The sequence below is a fragment of the Oncorhynchus kisutch genome, linkage group LG20 (assembly GCF_002021735.2).
Source record: "Oncorhynchus kisutch isolate 150728-3 linkage group LG20, Okis_V2, whole genome shotgun sequence".
Classification (NCBI taxonomy): Eukaryota; Metazoa; Chordata; class Actinopteri; order Salmoniformes; family Salmonidae; genus Oncorhynchus; species Oncorhynchus kisutch.
The window spans coordinates 2,320,805-2,344,937 of NC_034193.2; the positions used below are offsets into that span (position 1 = coordinate 2,320,805).

General features: G+C 44.8%; 2 protein-coding genes across 2 annotated transcripts in view; one reads left to right on the plus strand and one right to left on the minus strand.

The window, feature by feature from the left end:
* Positions 1-338: 338 nt before the first annotated feature.
* gpatch11 (G patch domain containing 11) lies at positions 339-7,070 on the minus strand. Its single transcript, XM_031799763.1, has 8 exons — positions 6,700-7,070; positions 5,940-6,166; positions 5,538-5,579; positions 4,114-4,234; positions 2,465-2,555; positions 2,088-2,243; positions 891-972; positions 339-801 (listed from the first exon to the last, which is right to left on the minus strand). The coding sequence occupies exons 1-8, from the start codon at positions 6,747-6,749 to the stop codon at positions 743-745; spliced, it is 828 nt and encodes a 275-aa protein (XP_031655623.1). The 5' UTR covers positions 6,750-7,070; the 3' UTR covers positions 339-742.
* An 891-nt stretch (positions 7,071-7,961) lies between these two features.
* The window catches only part of heatr5b (HEAT repeat containing 5B), a 106,886-nt gene continuing 90,714 nt past the window's right edge, over positions 7,962-24,133 (plus strand). Inside the window, 8 exon segments of the mRNA XM_031798997.1 lie at positions 7,962-8,067; positions 8,578-8,804; positions 9,287-9,498; positions 12,387-12,495; positions 13,488-13,637; positions 13,927-14,098; positions 19,336-19,493; positions 20,956-21,078. Of these exon segments, the coding sequence (XP_031654857.1) occupies positions 8,679-8,804; positions 9,287-9,498; positions 12,387-12,495; positions 13,488-13,637; positions 13,927-14,098; positions 19,336-19,493; positions 20,956-21,078 (1,050 nt within the window). The 5' untranslated portion in view covers positions 7,962-8,067; positions 8,578-8,678.

Sequence of the window (24,133 nt, forward strand, 5' to 3'; positions counted from 1 at the left end):
ACTTGGTGGTCTGTGGATGAATGAACCCTACGCTAAACATCTGGACTTGGTGGTCTGTGGATGAATGAACCCTACGCTAAACATCTGGACTTGGTGGTCTGTGGATGAATGAACCCTACGCTAAACATCTGGACTTGGTGGTCTGTGGATGAATGAACCCTACGCTAAACATCTGGACTTGGTGGTCTGTGGATGAATGAACCCTACGCTAAACATCTGGACTTGGTGGTCTGTGGATGAATGAACCCTACGCTAAACATCTGGACTTGGTGGTCTGTGGATGAATGAACCCTACGCTAATATCATGTTTGCCTGTCAAATGTACAAATAACACAATACAGATTATAATCTTTTTAATTCATGGTTTCTGAATCATATAAAAAAATGTTTTAATTTATTAAACAAAAAAAACAAAAGATATAACATGTTCAGGATGAAAATACATCAAATGTCCTGTCTACATAATAAATAATACAAATGAACACTTTATAGGTCAAAACTCACCTATATTTATATATCATACAGGGGCAGCTGTTATATCCATCACCCGACTCTCTCTGACTGATCTAGGATCAGTCCCTCCCTGTTCACGTAACCTTATTCATTGTGCTCTAAAGAGAAAAATCCTACAGATCGGTACATTCATACATACGGCCTCCGATCCCATTCATTTATCCCCGTATGTTAACGAATCCGACTGGCCGATGACTCCAGTCTCTTCTGGTGATTATTCTGCAGTGGTTCAGTCATCGTGGTCTACAGCTGCGTCTCCAGGGCAATTAGAGCACAGATCCTCCTCATCTGTAGGTCACAAACCGTGTAAAGTGCTATTCAATGTCTTACAATGGCCAGGGATGTTTTTATTTAAGCGAGGAGGATTCAATTCTTACCATTGTAAGCGGTGCCACACCACATGCAGTAAAAATGGACCCCTCTTAAATATGATGTCAGAATTTGTAGCTTGTCCAGTGACTAGAAAAGATCAGGAAAACAGGGTTGTCACAGGAGAAACTTCAAAATAATAATCTAGATTCAATTTATTCTTTCATCTCTTCTTAATTCAACCCTAGTGTGTCATGCCATTAAAACATCTATTCTTAATTCAACCCTAGTGTGTCATGCCATTAAAACGTCTATTCTTAATTCAACCCTACTGTGTCATGCCATTAAAACATCTATTCTTAATTCAACCCTACTGTGTCATGCCATTAAAACGTCTATTCTTAATTCAACCCTACTGTGTCATGCCATTAAAACGTCTATTCTTAATTCAACCCTACTGTGTCATGCCATTAAAACGTCTATTCTTAATTCAACCCTAGTGTGTCATGCCATTAAAACGTCTATTCTTAATTCAACCCTAGTGTGTCATGCCATTAAAACGTCTCTTCTTAATTCAACCCTACTGTGTCATGCCATTAAAACGTCTATTCTTAATTCAACCCTACTGTGTCATGCCATTAAAACATCTATTCTTAATTCAACCCTACTGTGTCATGCCATTAAAACGTCTATTCTTAATTCAACCCTAGTGTGTCATGCCATTAAAACGTCTATTCTTAATTCAACCCTACTGTGTCATGCCATTAAAACGTCTATTCTTAATTCAACCCTAGTGTGTCATGCCATTAAAACGTCTATTCTTAATTCAACCCTACTGTGTCATGCCATTAAAACGTCTCTTCTTAATTCAACCCTACTGTGTCACGCCATTAAAACATCTATTCTTAATTCAATCCTACTGTGTCATGCCATTAAAACGTCTCTTCTTAATTCAACCCTACTGTGTCACGCCATTAAAACATCTATTCTTAATTCAACCCTACTGTGTCACGCCATTAAAACATCTATTCTTAATTCAACCCTACTGTGTCACGCCATTAAAACATCTATTCTTAATTCAACCCTACTGTGTCACGCCATTAAAACATCTATTCTTAATTCAACCCTACTGTGTCACGCCATTAAAACATCTATTCTTAATTCAACCCTACTGTGTCACGCAATTAAAACATCTATTCTTTAACTGGCCATATCTTTAGTCTCTTTCCTGAAGCTTCTATCATATTCAAATGAAATGTACTAACAGTTAACTCATCCTCCTCCACCACCTTGTCTTCCTCTTCCTCCTCATCCTCCACCACCTTGTCTTCCTCTTCCTCATCCTCCTCCACCACCTTGTCTTCCTCTTCCTCAACAACCAGTTTAGGCCAGTACCAGTCTTCCCTGGGCACCGGGACACCCTGGAATTCAAAAGGAGAGTATTCAGTATAGTCAGAGTTAAACATAAAAGGCCCTGTCTTCTTCTTGTCAATAGATTTTGTGACTAGCTAGGTTTCAATGCAATTGGCAACAGATTTTCAGGTAAAATCCACACATTTTCCACCAGAGGTGTGTTTCCACCAAATTGACTTTTTGCAGATAAAAGACTGTGTGTGTGTGTGTGTGTGTGTGTGTGTCTAACCTTCTGACTGTCCAGCTGCTCACAGGCTTTCTGACTCCTCCTGAGGTCCCCCTCAATCCTTTGCTCTTCCCTCTCTGTCCTCATCCTCACTCTGATGTAGAACACACGCACACAGCATTAGAACACACGTACACAGCATTAGAAGACACGTACACAGCATTAGAACACACGTACACAGCATTAGAACACACGTACACAGCATTAGAACACACACACACAGCATTAGAACACACGTACACAGCATTAGAACACACGTACACAGCATTAGAACACACACACACACACAGCATTAGAACACACGCACACACACAGCATTAGAACACACGCACACAGCATTAGAACACACGCACACAGCATTAGAACACACACGTACACAGCATTAGAACACACGTACACAGCATTAGAACACACGTACACAGCATTAGAACACACGTACACAGCATTAGAACACACGTACACAGCATTAGAACACACGTACACAGCATTAGAACACACGTACACAGCATTAGAACACACGTACACAGCATTAGAACACACGTACACATTTGACCAGCACCTGACTGGTGCCATTTGACCAAAGCCAATAGGGAATAGGGTGCCATTTGACCAAAGCCAATAGGGAATAGGGTGCCATTAGACCAGAGCCAATAGAGAATAGGGTGCCATTAGACCAGAGCCAATAGGGAATAGGGTGCCATTAGACCAGAGCCAATAGAGAATAGGGTGCCATTAGACCAGAGCCAATAGGGAGTAGGGTGCCAATAGACCGGAGCCAATAGGGAATAGGGTGCCATTAGACCAAAGCCAATAGGGAATAGGGTGCCATTAGACCAGAGTCAATAGGGAATAGGGTGCCATAAGACCACAGCCAATAGGGAATAAGGTGCCATTAGACATGAGCCAATAGGGAATAGGGTGCCATTAGACCAAAGCCAATAGGGAATAGGGTGCGATTAGACCAGATCCAATAGGGAATAAGGTGCCATTAGACCAGAGCCAATAGAGAATAGGGTGCCATTAGACCAGAGCCAATAGGGTATAGGGTGCCATTAGACCAGAGCCAATAGAGAATAGGGTGCCATTAGACCAGAGCCAATAGGGTATAGGGTGCCGTTAGACCAGAGCCAATAGGGAATAGGGTGCCATTAGACCAGAGCCAATAGGGAATAGGGTGCCATTAGACCAGAGCCAATATGGTGCCATTAGACCAGAGCCAATAGGGAATAGGGCGCCATTAGACATGAGCCAATAGGGAATAGGGTGCCATTAGACCAGAGCCAATAGGGAATAGGTGCCATTAGACCAGAGCCAATAGGGAGCCATTAGACCAGAGCCAATAGGGAATAGGTGCCATTAGACCAGAGCCAATAGGGTGCCATTAGACCAGAGCCAATAGGGAGCCATTAGACCAGAGCCAATAGGGAATAGGTGCCATTAGACCAGAGCCAATAGAGAGCCATTAGACCACAGCCAATAGGGAGCCATTAGACCAGAGCCAATAGGGTGCCATTAGACCAGAGCCATTAGACCAGAGCCAATAGAGAGCCATTAGACCACAGCCAATAGGGAGCCATTAGACCAGAGCCAATAGGGTGCCATTAGACCAGAGCCAATAGGGAACAGGGTGCCATCTGGGACTAGGTCTTTACCTGAAGTCCTCCAGGGACTGTTTCTCATTCTGTTGTTTGGCCCGGGCTTTCTGACGGTAATGTTCAAGTTCCTCCTCCGCTTTCCTCTTCTTCACTCCCTCCATCCCGATGCCCCCTCTGTCTGAGTGATACAGAACCACAGGACGATGCAGTATGTTTACAACTATTTCAATAACAGAAGGTAATGTTAGAGATTATGTATTAATTGCATTAGGTAGGCTACATCTCTTCAGAAAGGTAATGTTAGAGATAATGTATTAATTGCATTAGGTAGGTTACATCTCTTCAGAAGGTAATGTTAGAGATAATGTATTAATTGCATTAGGTAGGCTACATCTCTTCAGAAGGTAATGTTATAGATAATGTATTAATTGCATTAGGTAGGCTACATCTCTTCAGAAGGTAATGTTAGATATAATGTATTAATTGCACTAGGTAGGCTACATCTCTTCAGAAGGTAATGTTAGAGATAATGTATTAATTGCATTAAGTAGACTACATCTCTTCGGAAGGTACTGTTAGAGATAATGTGTAAATTGCATTAGGTAGGCTACATCTCTTCAGAAAGGTAATGTTAGAGATAATGTATTAATTGCATTAGGTAGGCTACATCTCTTCAGAAGGTAATGTTAGATATAATGTATTAATTGCACTATGTAGGCTACATCTCTTCAGAAGGTAATGTTAGAGATAATGTATTAATTGCATTAAGTAGGCTACATCTCTTCGGAAGGTACTGTTAGAGATAATGTGTAAATTGCATTAGGTAGGCTACATCTCTTCAGAAAGGTAATGTTAGAGATAATGTGTTAATTGCATTAGGTAGGCTACATCTCTTCAGAAGGTAACGTTAGAGATAATGTATTAATTGCATTAGGTAGGCTACATCTATTCAGAAAGGTAATGTTAGAGATAATGTGTTAATTGCATTAGGTTGGCTACATCTCTTCAGAAAGGTAATGTTAGAGATAATGTATTAATTGCATTAGGTAGGCTACATCTCTTCAGGCGGTAATGTTATAGATAATGTGTTAATTGCATTAGGTTGGCTACATCTCTTCAGAAAGGTAATGTTATAGATAATGTATTAATTGCATTAGGTAGGCTACATCTCAGAAGGTAATGTTAGAGATAATGTATTAATTGCATTAAGTAGGCCACATCTCTTCAGAAGGTAATGTTAGAGATAATGTATTAATTGCATTAGGTAGGTTACATCTCTTCGGAAGGTACTGTTAGAGAATGTGTTAATTGCATTAGGTAGGCTACATCTCTTCAGAAAGGTAATGTTTGAGATAATGTGTTAATTGCAATTCGGTAGGCTACATCTCTTCAGAAAGGTAATGTTGATACATACAATGTATACACTGTCAATGTGTAGGTTAGAATTTACTTACATTTTGGATACAAAAATGAATTCTCACCTGTTTTGATATTTAATGGAATAGGTTCGACTCTTCCCGCCCCTGCAAGAGGGAATAAATACTTGAAGAAAATCTACCATGTGATGTCAGGTCTGATCGTCATATTGTAACAACTTTATTCCAACACAGTGACCTCATCAAGGGTTCACATCTCTCAGCGGAACTGCTAAGGTGTTGGGTTGACAGTACCAAAGTGCTGGGTTCAAGTCCCACTCTGGACTACCCCATGACTTTGCTACAGTACTAACTCCGTCACTAAAAGAGACCTGACTGGCTTAGTTATGGTGATGTCTGGCCTAACTCCTAGCTGAATACATTAAAGTCAGGCATTTATTTCTGAGTTGAACTGATTCAGTTAAGAAGTAATATGATACATTCTGAGTTGAACTGGACAGGACTAACCCTGCTTCCCCAGGCCTTGTCCAGCTTTGTAGCCCATCTTCTGCAGCAGAGCAAAGCCCTTGTTCTGGTTGCTAATGGTGCTATGCTGTGCCATCTCTCTACTCTCCTGCTCCAACTCTTTAATAGTCTTCTGGCGATTCTTAACGTTCTTCTCCTTGTGAAGCACCTCTTTCCTCAGGGCCTCCTTCACACGCTTCACCATCGGGATACCGGGCTTCACATCTGGTCTGTCAGGGAGATGGGACACAGAGAGAACCTTGCACATAAACTGAGAACTTAGCTATAAACGGAACACACATGTAATAACCAGACAATAGACACTAAAGTATATTTTTTAAATATTCTTCTGTGGAATGTGTAACTAAATGTGAGGTGAGACAGTCACCTGAAACCCTACGTGCAGGCTTTTGATCCAGCCAATTACTACTACTACTACTACTACTACTACTACTACTTAAATGAATCAGCATGTCTTTGACTAGTTAGCTCGTTAGCTAAATCTGCCTCTCCAACATGTATTCCAAGCAAGAGACCAAGGTATTATGTCGTCTTTATTAATTGCATTTCTATATGCAACGTTTGGCAACCGAACGTGGCCCCTATTCATCTGTGTAGCTAGCTAATTAGCTACGTTAACTATTGTTCCAGTAACTAGCTAGCTAGCTAATGGTACCCACCATCACAAACTCGCACTCTGATGTAGCCGTTAGTTACAATTTATTTGCTCACCGTACGGAAACTGAAGGGGGAAAAAACTCACATTTGACTGAGAAAGGCATCAGACATATAATCATCTTCGTCTTCAGCCATGATTGACTTGTAAAACCAAACAAGTGAACTATTGTAGGACTATTATTGTTCAGCTGGCTTTCACCTTTTCTCGGTCGTCACTAACGTTAGTTAAGTTACCACATCTACAATGTCATAATCAGCTAAACCCCGCCGATTTCTACAATTAATCTTCTTAAAATCTCATTTTAAACATAACCTTAAACACACCAAGTTACTGACTTTATGTCTAACACTAACCTTCAATTAAGACCAAAAAGCTATTTTTTGTTTTTATATATTTGTTTACGACATAGCCAGACAATTTTGACTTTGTGGCTGTAGTAACTAGTGACAACCATTTTCCCTTCGCGAAAAGATTCCGCCTGGAACCTCTGCACATTCGATTGGTTCCGTTTACATTTGATTGGTTCCGTTTACATGTTGCGCGTCTAAATACAATTTTGGGAAAAAAATCTGACATAGAAATGTACAAAGGACAGTTGGCTGTGAGTGGGCCAGGGGCGGAGCTAACTCATTACACAAAGCCTAAAATATACTGTTGGTACAGTATTTAATTGTGATAAAATATTTGTAAATTTATTTTGGTAAGGTAAGATTTTTTTAATTTTTTTTAATGATTTACATTTGGGAATATGAAATTTGGCCAAAATATTTAATGACATAAAAATGTTTCAAATGGTTTATATCGTAGGTAAATAATCCAAGCAGTACATCTCTTCATAATAGGGTCAACTCTTGTTCAAATATAAATCTACTGTGTGCCACCATAGTCCCGACGACGTATGACGTGTTTAACCTATGGTTTTCTGACGTTATTGCTGCATTCATAGGCTAGGACCGAGTACCTCGAAAAGTTGAATATATCTGAGTCGATTTGAAGCCTCCGGTCGGCCATATTGGTACTCCCTAGTAGGAAGCAGTCCTCCGTAGGAATGAATGGAATTCTACAGCATTTTAATTAAATGTTTCAAGAACAAAATGTACATGTATTTAAGTTGTTTTAGTGTGGAAAGTAACATTAGTATTCTCTAAAATATATATTTTAAGGAAAATGTTTCATATATGTTTTGTATTTTTTTATTTCTGTTTAGCTGACATAATCACATTTTAAATGATATATTAAGGTGTCTGTAATATAATAAACGTGTCAAAAACTAATGTAGACGTTAATATATACATTTCTATGGCTTCCAAAATATATTTGTTTAATTGAAGAGTACCAAGATGGCTGCGGGGTGACTTCAAAACAGCGCTCCTGTCTTTTCATCATGGTTTATACACATCATCGACACAGTTGACGGCAAATGATTCGTCAATGATCTTGGCGACAAAACAGGTAGGACGAGGTTGTTTGTTTCTGTTTATTTGGTTGATTAAAGCCTACTCAATATTTACGTCTGTGATTAAGTGTATGAAATAGATGTGTTCGTGTAAGGCGTTTGATCGTGAGTTTTTTAGACATTCATTTGGGTCTAGTAAGCTGTGTGGCAAGTGTCCTGAATGCTAATGTTTACTAGCTGTGCTCCTAACACTCTTCTATCATTGCAACGTCAGTCAAACATTTTATAAACGTAGTTAGTTAGCCAGATATCAGTTAAATTAGTTGGTTACATAACGGTCCGGTACTATGAAGCATTGTAACGTTACCAAGTTAATATTTGTGTTAGTAAACACTAACTACTAGCCAATATAGTTGGCAGGTGCGACCACCTCTGACTCTGTAACGTTAGCTTGTAGCTAGCTAGCTACCGTTACATCCTCTTTGCTCTGACGTTTATCTTTGGTCTCTATCCGGCCTGATATATAATACCATTGTGAACATACTCTCTCTCCAATACATTTCCAGAGTTGAGGAGGCTGTATCATTGGGCTCTGTGAGCTGAAGGAGAGGACCCTTTACCCAAGTGCTATCGGCTATTAGCTACCGCTAGCTGGATTACTATCGCCATGGAGTTGGCTCACAGTCTACTTCTGAACGAGGAAGCCCTAGCTCAGATCACTGAGGCTAAGAGACCCGTCTTCATCTTCGAATGGCTTCGCTTCCTGGACAAGGTTCTAGTGGCAGCAAACAGGGTGAGTTGACAGAGAGACGAATTTACTCACGCTAGCCAATACACCTGTGTTACACTACACACACACACATACACCTGGGCTGTCAGTGTTATTCGATTTAATCTATCTGCAACCTACACGTTTGTCACTCCTCCCCTCTCCTCCCCTCCCCTCCCCTCTCCTCCCCTCCCCTCCCCTCTCCTCCCACCCCACCCCACCCCTCCCCTCTCACCCCACCCCACCCCTCCCCTCCCCTCTCACCCCTCCCCTCTCCTCCCCTCTCACCTCACCCCTCTCCTCCCCTCTCACTCCTCCCCTCTCACTCCTCCCCACCCCACCCCTCTCACCCTGCCCCCCTCCCCCCTCCCTCTCCCACCACCCCTCACCCCTTTCCACCCCTCTCCTCCCCTCTCACCCCTCTCCCCTCACACCCCGCCCCTCTCCCCTCCCCCTCCCTCCTCCCCTCCCCTCTTCCACCATCCCTCCCCCTCCACCCTTGCCAGGTGGATGTGAAGGAGAAGCAGAAGAAGTTGGTTGAGCAGCTGACAGGGTTGATCAGCAGTGCCCCTGGCCCTCCCACCAGGAAACTGCTAGCGAAGAACCTGGCTACCCTCTACAGCATAGGAGACACCTTCACCGTCTTCCAGACACTGGACAAGTGCAACGACATCATCAAGAGCAAGGATGACACGCCCACTTACCTCCCCACCAAACTGTGAGCTTTTTAGATTCATATATATTTATGCATTAGATGTAGGTCTAAGCATTATATATATGCATACATACATACATACATACATACATGCATGCATACATACATACATACATGCATGCATACATACATACATACATACATACATACATACATACATACATACATACATACATACATACATACATACATACATACATACATACAGTGCATTTGGAAAGTATTCAGACCCCTTAACTTTTTCCACATTTTGTTACATTACAGCCTTATTCTAAAATTGATTTTTTTTTAAACTGCACAATACCCCATAATGACAAATCAAAAACAGGTTTCTAGTAAATTTTGCAAATGTATTACAAATAAAACACTTAAATATCACATTTACATAAGTATTCAGACCCTTTTACTCAGTACTTTGTTGGAGCACATTTGGCAGCGATTACAGCCTCGAGTCTTCTTGGGTACAAGCCAAACCTGTTTGGGGAGTTTCTCCCATTATTCTCCTCTCAAGGTCTGTCAGGTTGAATGGGGAGCGTCGCTGCACAGCTATTTTCAGGTCTCTCCAGAGATGTTCGATCGGGTTCAAGTCCGGGGTGTGGCTGGGCCACTCAAGGACATGCAGAGACTTGTCCCGAAGACACTCCTGCGTTGTCTTGGCCTGTCAGCTTAGGGGCATTGTCCTTTTGGAAGGTGAACCTTCACCCAAGTCTGATGTACTGAGCGCTCTGGAGCAGGTTTTCATCAAGCTGTCATACTGCCTTTTACTGAGGAGTGGCTTCTGTCTGGCCACTCTACCATAAAGGCCTGATTGGTGGAGTGCTGCAGAGATGGTTGTCCTTCTGGATGGTTCTCCCATCTCCGCTGATGAACTCTGGAGTTCTGTCAGAGTGACCATCTGGTTCTTGGTCACCTCCTTGACCAAGGCCCTTCTCCCCTGATTGGTCAGTTTGGCCGGGCGGCCAGCTCTAGGAAGAGTCTTGGTGGTTCCAAACTTCTTCCATTTCAGAATGACGGAGGCCACTGTGTTCTTGGGGACCTTCAATGCTGCAGAATGACGGAGGCCACTGTGTTCTTGGGGACCTTCAATGCTGCAGAATGACGGAGGCCACTGTGTTCTTGGGGACCTTCAATGCTGCAGAAATGTTTTGTTCCTTTCCCCCAGATCTGAGCCTTGACACAATCCTGTCTCGTAGCTCTACGGACAATTCCTTCGACCTCATGGCTTGGTTTTTACTCTAACATGCTGTCAACTGTAGGACCTTTATATATGACAGGTGTGTGCCTTTCCAAATCATGTCCAATCAATTGAATGTACCACAGGTGGACTCCAATCAAGTTGTAGAAACATCTCGAGGATGATCAATGGAAACAAGATGCACCTGAGCTGAATTCCAAGTCTCATAGCAAAGTGTTGGAATACTTATGTAAATAAACTATTTCTGTTTTTTAAATTTTATTACATTTTCCAAAGTGTCTTAATCTGAATCTGTGTTTGCTTTGTCATTATGGGGTAGTGTGTGTAGATTGCTAAGGATGTTTTTGTATTTAATCCATTTTAACAAGGTTGTAACGTAACAAAATGTTGAAAAAGTCAAGGGGTCTGAATACTTTCCGAATGCACTTTATATACAAACAAAAGTATGTGGACACCCCTTCAAATGAGTGGATTCGGTTATTTCAGCCACACCCGTTGCTGACGGGTGTATAAAATCGAGCACACAGCCATGCAATCTCCATAGACACACATTGGCAGTAGAATGGCCTTACTGAAGAGCTCAGTGACTTTCAACGTGGCACAGTCATAGGATTCCACCTGCTCAACGTGTCAGTTTGTCAAATTTCTGCCCTGCTAGAGCTGCCCTGGTCAACTGTAAGTGCTGTTATTGTGAAAACCTCTAGGAGCAACAACGTCTCAGCCGTGAAGTGGTAGGCCACACAAGCTCACAGAATGTAGCGTGTAAAAATCGACTGTCCTCAGTTGCAACACTCACTACAGTTCCTAACTACCTCTGGAAGCAACGTCAGCACAATAACTGTTCATCGGGATCATCATGAAATGGTTTCCATGGCCGAGCAGCTGCACACAAGTCTAAGATCACCATGCACAATGCCAAGCGTCAGCTGGAGTGGTGTAAAGATCCCCACCATTGGACTCTGGATCAGTGGAAACACGTTCTCTGGAGTGATAAATCACGCTTCACCATCTGGCAGTCCGATGGATGAATCTGGGTTTGGTAGATGCCAGGAGAACGCTACCTGCCCGATTGCATAGTGCCAACTGTAAATTTTAGTGGAGGAGGAATAATGGTCTGGGGCTGTTTTTCATGGTTCAGGCCCCTTAGTTCCAGTGAAGGGAAATCTTAACGCTACAGCATTCAATGACATTCTAGATGATTCTGTGCTTCCAACTTTGTGTTAACAGTTTGGGTAAGCCCTTTCCTGTTTCAGCATGACACTGCCCCCGTGCACATAGCGAGGTCCATACAGAAATGGTTTGTCGAGATCGGTGTGGAAGAACTTGACTGGCCTGCACAGAGCCCTGACCTCAACCCCATAGAACAACTTTGGGATGAATTTGAAAGCTCACTGCGATCCAGGCATCATGACCAACACATCAGTCCCCGCAGCAATGTTCCAACATCTAGTGGAACGCCTTCCCAGAAGACTGGAGGCTGTTATTGCAGCAATGTTCCTACATCTAGTGGAAAGCCTTCCCAGAAGAGTGGAGACTACTGTCTGTCTGACCGGGTACTGTCTGTCTGACCGGGTACTGTCTGTCTGACCCGGGTATTGTCTGTCTGACCAGATGTGAGTGGGTAAAGAATAGCTTCCAGTCTATAATTGAGTGGTAATGAACCCCTCTGTTCGGCTCATCGTGGTTTGTTTTGCAGAGCTGCTGTGGCCTGTGTTGGGTCCTTCTATGAGAAGATGGGGAGGATGCTGGGAAGCTCCTTTCCCGACACCATCACCAACATGCTGAAAGCACTGAAGACTGCAGAGGTAAGGGCTTCCTGGGTTTTATAGAGCAGGGGTAAGGGCTTCCTGGGTTTTATAGAGCAGGGGTAAGGGCTTCCTGGGTTTTATAGAGCAGGGGTAAGGGCTTCCTGGGTTTTATAGAGCAGGGGTAAGGGCTTCCTGGGTTTTATAGAGCAGGGGTAAGGGCTTCCTGGGTTTTATAGAGCAGAGGTAAGGGCTTCCTGGGTTTTATAGAGCAGGGGTAAGGGCTTCCTGGGTTTTATAGAGCAGGGGTAAGGGCTTCCTGGGTTTTATAGAGCAGGGGTAAGGGCTTCCTGGGTTTTATAGAGCAGGGGTAAGGGCTTCCTGGGTTTTATAGAGCAGGGGTAAGGGCTTCCTGGGTTTTATAGAGCAGGGGTAAGGGCTTCCTGGCAGCTCATAATGCTTCTTATGGTATTCTGACTTGCCTAATTAAATAAATAAATACATTCTAGGAACACCAGGAGTATCTCTATCGTTGCTCAGAACAATGTACAGTTCATCTTGGCAACAATATAGATAGACTTCGATTGACTTGTATGTAATGCCACCCCATTTCTCCAACTCTCCTCGCCCCTCCTCTCTCTCATCCCTCCCCTCTCATCCAATCCTCCTCCTCTCTCATCCAATCCTCATCCAATCCTCCTCCTCTCTCATCCAATCCTCCTCCTCTCTCATCCCTCCCCTCTCATCCCCTCCTCGGTCTCATCCCTCCCCTCTCATCCAATCCTCCTCCTCTCTCATCCCCTCCTCCTCTCTATCATATCTCCCCTCTCATCCCCTCCTCCTGTCTCATCCCCTCCTCCTCCTCTCTCTCATCTGTCTCATCCCCTCCTCCTCCTCTCTCTCATCTGTCTCATCCCCTCCTCCTCTCTCTCATCCCTCTCATCCCCTCCTCCTCTCTCATCCCTCTCATCCCCTCCTCTCTCATATCTCCCCTCTCTCTCATCCCTCTCCTCTCTCTCATCCCTCCCCTCTCCTCCTCCCTCTGTCTCCAGTCCCAGGGTCGTAGTGAGATTCTACTCAGTCTACAGAAGGTGTTGAATGGTCTTGGTGGAGCAGCAGCCTCTTGCCATAGAGACATCTATAAGAACGCTCGTTCCCTACTCACAGACCGCTCCATGGCTGTGCGCTGTGCTGTAGCTAAGGTTAGTGAATACTGTGTAACAGTCCACATTGAACGATGGCCATCGGCCGGAGAACGATGGCCATCGGCCGGAGAACGATGGCCATCGGCCGGCCGGAGAACGATGGCCGTCGGCCGGCGGGAGAATGCTGGCGGGAGAGGCTGGCGCGTTCAAGTGGACCACATAGCTGGGGAACGTATCTACTCTGTGCTTCAAGGCCCTGGAAGGATCTAACGATTAACTCGGTCTCTCTGTCTCTCTCTTTCTGTCTCGCTCTTTCTTTCTCTCACCCTGTCCTCTCTGTCTATAGTGTCTGCTAGAGCTGCAGAATGAGGCTGTATTCATGTGGACCACTGAGCTGGAGAACGTAGCTACTCTGTGCTTCAAGGCCCTGGAAGGATCGAACTATGGAGTGAGGGTAGCCGTATCCAAACTACTAGGAACCGTCATGGCCACGGCCCTGATGCCCAAACAAGCTGCAGGTTAGGAGCATGCTCTAATGGGGTTTCCTTTGTGAGGTTTGACATGTTAGTCACTTAGCTGACGCTCTTATCCAGAGCCAATAACAGTTAGTGTATTCATCTGCTGTGGGATTCATCAAGGGGCTCTCTGATGGGTCTCGTTGGTAATATCGAGGGGCTCTCTGATGGGTCTCGTTGGTAATATCGAGGGGCTCTCTGATGGGTCTCGTTGATAATATCGAGGGGCTCTCTGATGGGTCTCGTTGATAATATCGAGGGGCTCTCTGATGGGTCTCGTTGGTAATATCGAGGGGCTCTCTGATGGGTTTCGTTGGTAATATCGAGGGGCTCTCTGATGGGTCTCGTTGGTAATATCGAGGGGCTCTCTGATGGGTCTCGTTGGTAATATCGAGGGGCTCTCTGATGGGTCTCGTTGGTAATATCGAGGGGCTCTCTGATGGGTTTCGTTGGTAATATCGAGGGGCTCTCTGATGGGTCTCGTTGGTAATATCGAGGGGCTCTCTGATGGGTCTCGTTGGTAATATCGAGGGGCTCTCTGATGGGTCTCGTTGGTAATATCGAGGGGCTATCTGATGGGTCACGTTGGTAATATCGAGGGGCTCTCTGATGGGTCTCGTTGGTAATATCGAGGGGCTCTCTGATGGGTCTCGTTGGTAATATCGAGGGGCTCTCTGATGGGTCTCGTTGGTAATATCGAGGGGCTCTCTGATGGGTCTCAGTGGGGGGGTTGAGATCCCAGTGGAGGGGGGGTTGAGATTGATAATATCGAGGGGCTCTCTGATGGGTCTCGTTGATAATATCGAGGGGCTCTGATGGGTCTCGTTGGTAATATCGAGGGGCTCTGATGGGTCTCATTGATAATATCGAGGGGTTCTCTGATGGGTCTCGTTGATAATATCGAGGGGTTCTCTGATGGGTCTCGTTGATAATATCGAGGGTCTCTCTGATGGGTCTCGTTGGTAATATCGAGGGGCTCTCTGATGGGTTGAGATCCCAGTGGAGGGGGGGGTTGAGATCCCAGTGGAGGGGGGGGTTGAGATCCCAGTGGAGGGGGGGGTTGAGATCCCAGTGGAGGGGGGGGTTGAGATCCCAGTGGAGGGGGGGTTGAGGTCCCAGTGGAGGGGGGGGGGGGGGTTGAGGTCCCAGTGGGGGGGGGGGGGGGGGGTGTTTGAGGTCCCAGTGGGGGGGGGGGGGTTGAGATCCCAGTGGGGGGGGGTTGAGATCCCAGTGGGGGGGGGGGTTGAGGTCCCAGTGGGGGGGGGGTTGAGGTCCCAGTGGGGGGGGGGGGGGGTGTTTGAGGTCCCACTGGGGGGGGGGTTGAGGTCCCACTGGGGGGGGGGGTTGAGATCCCAGTGGGGGGGGTTGAGATCCCAGTGGGGGGGGGGGGGGGTTGAGGTCCCAGTGGAGGGGGGGGGGGGTTGAGGTCCCAGTGGGGGGGGGGGGGGGTGTTTGAGGTCCCAGTGGGGGGGGGGTTGAGATCCCAGTGGGGGGGGGTTGAGATCCCAGTGGGGGGGGGGTTGAGGTCCCAGTGGGGGGGGGGGGGGGGGGTGAGATTTTGTTACGGTACAGCCTTACTCTAAAATTAATTAAATAATAGTTTTTCTACATCAATCTACACACACATAATGACAATGCAAAAATAGGTTTTTAGACATTTCTACAAATGTATTAACACATATGTAAATACACTATAAGTGATCAGACACTTTGCTATGAGACTCGCCATTGACCTCCGGTGCATCCTATTTCCAATGTTCATCCTTGAGATGTTTCTACAACTTGATGGGAGTCCACCTGTAGTAAATTCAATTGATTGGACATGATTTGGAAAGGCACACACCTGTCTATATAAAGGTCCCACAGTTGACAGTGCATGTCAGAGCAAAAACCAAGCCATGAGGTCGAAGGAATTGTCCATAGAGCTCTGAGACAGGATTGTGTCGGGGCACAGATCTGGAGAACGGTACCAAAAAAAATGTCTGCAGCATTGAAGGTCTCCAAGAACACAGTGGCCTCCATCATTCTTAAATGGAAGAAGTTTGGAACCACCAAGACTCTTCCTAGAGCTGGCCGCCCGGCCAAACTGAGCAATCGGGAGAAGGGCCTTGGTCAGCAGGGAGGTGACCAAGAACCTGACCTGACAGAGCTCCAGAGTTCCTCTGTTGAGATGGGAGAAGCTTCCAGAAGGACAACCATCTCTGCAGCACTCCACCAATCAGGCCTTTATGGTAGAGTGGCCAGACAGAAGCCACTCCTCAGTAAAAGGCTGTATGACAGCCTGCTTGGAGTTAGCCAAAAGGTACCTAAAGGACTCTCAGACAATGAGAAACAAGATTCTCTGGTCTGACGAAACCAAGATTGAACTCTTTGGCCTGAATGCCAAGCGTCACGTCTGGAGGAAACCTGGCACCATCCCTACGGTGATGCATGGTGGTGACAGCATCATGCTGTGGGGTTGTTTTTCAGTGACATGGACTGGGAGACTAGTCAGGATCAAGGGAAAGATGAACGGAGCAAAGTACGGAGAGATCCTTGATGAAAACCTGCTCCAGAGCCCTCAGGACCTCAGACTGGGGCGAAGGTTCACCTTCCAACAGGACAATGACCCTAAGCACACAGCCAAGACAACGCAGGAGTGGCTTTGGGACAAATCTCTGAATGTCTTTGAGTGGCCTAGCCAGAGCCTGGACTTGAACCCAATCAAACATCTCCAGAGAGACCTGAAAATAGCTGTGCAGCAACCCTTCCCATCCAACCTGACAGGGCTTGAGAGGATCAGAGAAGAATAGGAGAAACTCCCCAAATACAGGTGTGCCAAGCATTTCCCAAGAAGACTCAAGGCTGTAATTACTGCCAAATGTGCTTCAAACAAAGTAATGTTAATGGTCTGAATACCTAAAAAACGTGATATTTCATTTTTTATTTTTTTTTAAACATTTCAAACCAACTGGTTTTGGCTTTGTCATTATGGGGTATTGTGATGTCATTATGGGGTATTGTGATGTCATTATGGGGTATTGTGTGTAGATTAATGAGAAAAAACATTTTTATTCCATTTTAGATTCAGGCTGTAACATAACAAAATGTGGAAAACGTCAAGGGGTCTGAATACTTTCTGAATGCACTGTATATGTAACAATGAATAATACGAAATATTTAATTTTTAATTATAATTTTTATATTTTTTAATAACGGGCCGCCAGTTGGGGAACTCTGCTATTACATCTTGAAATGGATAGTTTACTCTGACTACAGACTAACATGGTTTTCCTCCAGCCTTGGCTCTAGTTTATTCACGAAAGCAGTTTTTGGATATTTCGTTTCCATTCAACACTTAATAGCCGTATTTCGTGACGGTTAGCATCCTTAGTAACACTTAACATTAAACTGTTCTTGTGTGTAATAAAAATAGAATTACCTATGTAGCAATGTTATTGTAATAATTATTGTAATAATTACTACACAAGTATAGGAACTGGATGTCAAGAGTTACATGATTACCTTATGTCTTAGTCGTTATTCAAATATATGTCTTCATCATTTTGAAGCTGCAGAAGTGGTGCTTTCCATGTTCCTCGTGTATTTAATTCTAGGCTATAGACTATATTAACATTCACAAACAGCCCTCCAAACCCTGTGCTGACGATCATATCTGTCCTCCAAACCCTGTGCTGACGATCATATCTCAGTCCTCCAAACCCTGTGCTGACGATCATATCTCAGTCCTCCAAACCCTGTGCTGACGATCATATCTCAGTCCTCCAAACCCTGTATCTCAGAGCCCTCCAAACCCTGTGCTGACGATCATATCTCAGTCCTCCAAACCCTGTATCTCAGAGCCCTCCAAACCCTGTGCTGACGATCATATCTCAGTCCTCCAAACCCTGTATCTCAGAGCCCTCCAAACCCTGTGCTGACGATCATATCTCAGTCCTCCAAACCCTGTATCTCAGAGCCCTCCAAACCCTGTGCTGACGATCATATCTCAGTCCTCCAAACCCTGTATCTCAGAGCCCTCCAAACCCTGTGCTGACGATCATATCTCAGTCCTCCAAACCCTGTGCTGACGATCATATCTCAGTCCTCCAAACCCTGTGCTGACGATCATATCTCAGTCCTCCAAACCCTGTGCTGACGATCATATCTCAGTCCTCCAAACCCTGTGCTGACGATCATATCTCAGTCCTCCAAACCCTGTGCTGACTGACTATCATATCTCAGAGTCCTCCAAACCCTGTGCTGACGATCATATCTCAGTCCTCCAAACCCTGTATCTCAGAGTCCTCCAAACCCTGTGCTGACGATCATATCTCAGTCCTCCAAACCCTGTATCTCAGAGCCCTCCAAACCCTGTGCTGACGATCATATCTCAGTCCTCCAAACCGCGTGCTGACGATCATATCTCAGTCCTCCAAACCCTGTACTGACGATCATATCTCAGTCCTCCAAACCCTGTACTGACGATCATATCTCAGTCCTCCAAACCGCGTGCTGACGATCATATCTCAGAGCCCCCCAAACCCTGTGCTGACTGACGATCATATCTCAGAGCCCCCCAAACCCTGTGCTGACGATCATATCTCAGTCCTCCAAACCCTGTGCTGACGATCATATCTCAGTCCTCCAAACCCTGTGCTGACGATCATATCTCAGTCCTCCAAACCCTGTATCTCAGAGCCCTCCAAACCCTGTGCTGACTGACGATCATATCTCAGAGCCCTCCAAACCCTGTACTGACGATCATATCTCAGTCCTCCAAACCCTGTACTGACGATCATATCTCAGAGCCCTCAACCCTGTATCTCAGAGCCCTCCAAACCCTGTGCTGACTGACGATCATATCTCAGAGCCCTCCAAACCCTGTGCTGACTGACGATCATATCTCAGAGCCCTCCAAACCCTGTGCTGACTGACGATCATATCTCAGAGCCCTCCAAACCCTGTGCTGACTGACGATCATATCTCAGAGCCCTCCAAACCCTGTACTGACGATCATATCTCAGTCCTCCAAACCCTGTACTGACGATCATATCTCAGAGCCCTCCAAACCGCGTGCTGACGATCATATCTCAGAGCCCCCCAAACCCTGTGCTGACTGACGATCATATCTCAGAGCCCTCCAAACCCTGTGCTGACTGACGAGCATATCTCAGAGCTCTCCAAACCCTGTGCTTAACCAATATCACTGCTACCCCCCCCTGACCTCTGTCCCTATGCTATGTTACCGTCTCCTCTAGTGATGCGTCAGAACGTGAAACGTGCCACGCTAGACGAGGTGTTGGAGCTGATGGCTACAGGCTTCCTAAGAGGGGGGTCTGGCTTCCTGAAGAGCGGGGGGGAGATGCTGAAGGGAGGGGGCTCTGTCAGCAGGGAGGTGCGGGTGGGAGTCACACAGGTACGTAGAAGGCCCTCCCGTTTGGGTAGGTTGTTGAATAATAATGTGCTTGTTTGAGATGTGACGACATCGCTGTCCGACTGGAGAATCACAGATCTACAAATCACATTCATCCCCAGTAACTGATCATTATGTGATGAGGAGGAGTGATTCTGCACAGTCAGACAGCTCAATCTGATCCCCTCAAACACGCTGAGGCCACTCTTGGCCATGATTACAGACACCTGTGTCTTTTGACACTATATAAACGAGTCATCCCGCAGTGTTTGTGATTATACCCTGATGAAGACAGCTTGGCTGTCGAAACGTTGGTAATTACATTGTTGCATCTGAGCTGTGTGTGCGGCTCACTTTTGTTTTCCTTTGTTTTCGGATGATGGTGTTATAACAAGGTGATGGTGTTATAACTAGTCATAACAAGCTAATGATGGCGTTATAACCAGTCATAACAAGCTAATGATGGTGTTATAACCATTCATAACAAGCTAATGATGGTGTTATAACCATTCATAAGCTAATGATGGTGTTATAACCAGTCATAACAAGGTGATGATGGTGTTATAACCAGTCATAACAAGGTGATGATGGTGTTATAACCAGTCATAACAAGGTGATGATGGTGTTATAACCAGTCATAACAAGGTGATGATGGTGTTATAACCAGTCATAACAAGGTGATGATGGTGTTATAACCAGTCATAACAAGGTGATGATGGTGTTATAACCAGTCATAACAAGGTGATGATGGTGTTATAACCAGTCATAACAAGGTGATGATGGTGTTATAACCAGTCATAACAAGGTGATGATGGTGTTATAACCAGTCATAACAAGGTGATGATGGTGTTATAACCAGTCATAACAAGGTGATGATGGTGTTATAACCATTCATAACAAGGTGATGATGGTGTTATAACCATTCATAACAAGGTGATGATGGTGTTATAACCAGTCATAACAAGGTAATGATGGTGTTATAACCATTCATAACAAGGTAATGATGGTGTTATAACCATTCATAACAAGGTAATGATGGTGTTATAACCATTCATAACAAGGTAATGATGGTGTTATAACCATTCATAACAAGGTAATGATGGTGTTATAACCAGTCATAACAAGGTGATGATGGTGTTATAACCATTCATAAGGTGATGATGGTGTTATAACCAGTCATAAGGTGATGATGGTGTTATAACCAGTCATAAGGTGATGATGGTGTTATAACCAGTCATAATAAGGTGATGATGGTGTTATAACCAGTCATAACAAGGTGATGATGGTGTTATAACCAGTCATAACAAGGTGATGATGGTGTTATAACTATTCATAACAAGCTAATGATGGTGTTATAACCAGTCATAACAAGCTAATGATGGTGTTATAACAAGATTATGGTGTTATAACCATTCATAACAAGGTGATGATGTAATCGTGTAATGTTCCTTCTCTCCTCCAAAAGGCATATGTTGTATTCGTGACCACGCTGGGCGGCCAGTGGCTGGAGCGGAACTTTGCCACGTTCCTGTCTCATGTCCTGGACCTGGTCAGCCACCCGCGGGCCACCCAGACACACGTGGAGGCGGTGAGTAGCATTATGCTGTCCATGCTAGGGAAGTTAGCATTGTGTTAGCATAACTATTGCTATGGGAGTTTTCAATGAAAATCACATAGCATTATGCTGTCCATGCTAGGGAAGTTAGCATTGTGTTAGCATAACTATTGCTATGGGAGTTTTCAATGAAAATCACATAGCATTATGCTGTCCATGCTAGGGAAGTTAGCATTGTGTTAGCATACATACATATATATATATATATATATACACATCCATTTTAAAATCTGCATAAAACACTACATTTCCTACTGTAGGTGTGTTTTCATCAAACATACTTTTTGCAGATAAAAGACTGTGTGATGACATAGTACACATAAAAATAACTTTTCTCAGAAATACAAGTTACATGGGTTTCCATGGCATTGTCAACTCAGATACGTAAGGAAGTAAATAACAGTGAATAATTACAGGAGAGGGGCTATATACAGTAGAGGGGCTATATACAGTAGAGGGGCTCTATACAGTAGAGGGGCTCTATACAGTAGAGGGGCTCTATACAGTAGAGGGGCTCTATACAGTAGAGGGGCTCTATACAGTGGAGGGGCTCTATACAGTGGAGGGGCTCTATACAGTGGAGGGGCTCTATACAGTGGAGGGGCTCTATACAGTGGAGGGGCTCTATACAGTGGAGGGGCTCTATACAGTGGAGGGGCTCTATACAGTGGAGGGGCTACATACAGTGGAGGGGCTACATACAGTGGAGGGGCTACATACAGTGGAGGGGCTACATACAGTGGAGGGGCTACATACAGTAGGGAGGCTATATACAGTAGGGAGGCTATATACAGTAGGGAGGCTATATACAGTAGGGAGGCTATATACAGTAGAGAGGCTATATACAGTAGAGAGGCTATATACAGTAACCAGGCTATATACAGTAGAGGCTATATACAGTAACCAGGCTATATACAGTAGAGAGGCTATATACAGTAGAGGCTATATACAGTAGAGGCTATATACAGTAACCAGGCTATATACGGTAGAGAGGCTATATACGGTAGAGGGGCTATATACGGTAGAGGGGCTATATACGGTAGAGGGGCTATATACGGTAGAGGGGCTATATACGGTAGAGGGGCTATATACGGTAGAGGGGCTATATACGGTAGAGGGGCTCTATACAGTAGAGGGGCTCTATACAGTAGAGGGGCTCTATACAGTAGAGGGGCTCTATACAGTAGAGGGGCTCTATACAGTAGAGGGGCTCTATACAGTAGAGGGGCTCTATACAGTAGGGGGGCTCTATACAGTAGAGGCTATATACAGTAACCAGGCTATATACAGTAGAGAGGCTATATACAGTAACCAGGCTATATACAGTAGAGGGGCTATATACAGTAGGGGCTATAAACAGTAACCAGGCTATATACAGTAGAGAGGCTATATACAGTAGGGGCTATAAACAGTAACCAGGCTATATACAGTAGAGGGGCTATATACATTAGAGGGGCTATATACAGTAGAGAGGTTATATACAGTAGGGGGGCTATATACAGTAGAGGGGCTAAGGGTGTGTGTGTGTGTGTGTGTGTTAACACTAAGGATGTGTGTGTGTGTGTATAACAGTAGGGGGGCTATATACAGTAACGAGGCTATATACAGTAGGGGGGCTATATACAGTAGGGGGGCTATATACAGTAGAGGGGCTATATACAGTAGAGGGGCTATATACAGTAGAGGGGCTCTATACAGTAGAGGGGCTCTATACAGTAGAGGGGCTCTATACAGTAGAGGGGCTCTATACAGTAGAGGGGCTCTATACAGTAGAGGGGCTCTATACAGTAGAGGGGCTCTATACAGTAGAGGGGCTCTATACAGTAGAGGGGCTCTATACAGTAGAGGGGCTCTATACAGTAGAGGGGCTCTATACAGTGGAGGGGCTACATACAGTGGAGGGGCTACATACAGTGGAGGGGCTACATACAGTGGAGGGGCTACATACAGTGGAGGGGCTACATACAGTGGAGGGGCTACATACAGTGGAGGGGCTACATACAGTGGAGGGGCTATATACAGTAGGGAGGCTATATACAGTAACCAGGCTATATACAGTAGAGAGGCTATATACAGTAGAGAGGCTATATACAGTAACCAGGCTATATACAGTAGAGAGGCTATATACAGTAGAGGCTATATACAGTAACCAGGCTATATACAGTAGAGGCTATATACAGTAGAGGCTATATACAGTAGAGGCTATATACAGTAACCAGGCTATATACAGTAACCAGGCTATATACGGTAGAGAGGCTATATACGGTAGAGGGGCTATATACGGTAGAGGGGCTATATACGGTAGAGGGGCTATATACGGTAGAGGGGCTATATACGGTAGAGGGGCTATATACGGTAGAGGGGCTATATACAGTAGAGGGGCTCTATACAGTAGAGGGGCTCTATACAGTAGAGGGGCTCTATACAGTAGGGGGGCTCTATACAGTAGGGGGGCTCTATACAGTAGGGGGGCTCTATACAGTAGGGGGGCTCTATACAGTAGAGGCTATATACAGTAACCAGGCTATATACAGTAACCAGGCTATATACAGTAGAGAGGCTATATACAGTAACCAGGCTATATACAGTAGAGGGGCTATATACAGTAGGGGCTATAAACAGTAACCAGGCTATATACAGTAGAGAGGCTATATACAGTAGGGGCTATAAACAGTAACCAGGCTATATACAGTAGAGGGGCTATATACATTAGAGGGGCTATATACAGTAGAGAGGTTATATACAGTAGGGGGGCTATATACAGTAGAGGGGCTAAGGGTGTGTGTGTGTGTTAACACTAAGGATGTGTGTGTGTGTGTATAACAGTAGGGGGGCTATATACAGTAACCAGGCTATATACAGTAGGGGGGCTATATACAGTAGGGGGGCTATATACAGTAGGGGGGCTATATACAGTAACCAGGCTATATACAGTAACCAGGCTATATACAGTAACCAGGCTATATACAGTAACCAGGCTATATACAGTAGAGGCTATATACAGTAGAGGCTATATACAGTAGAGGGG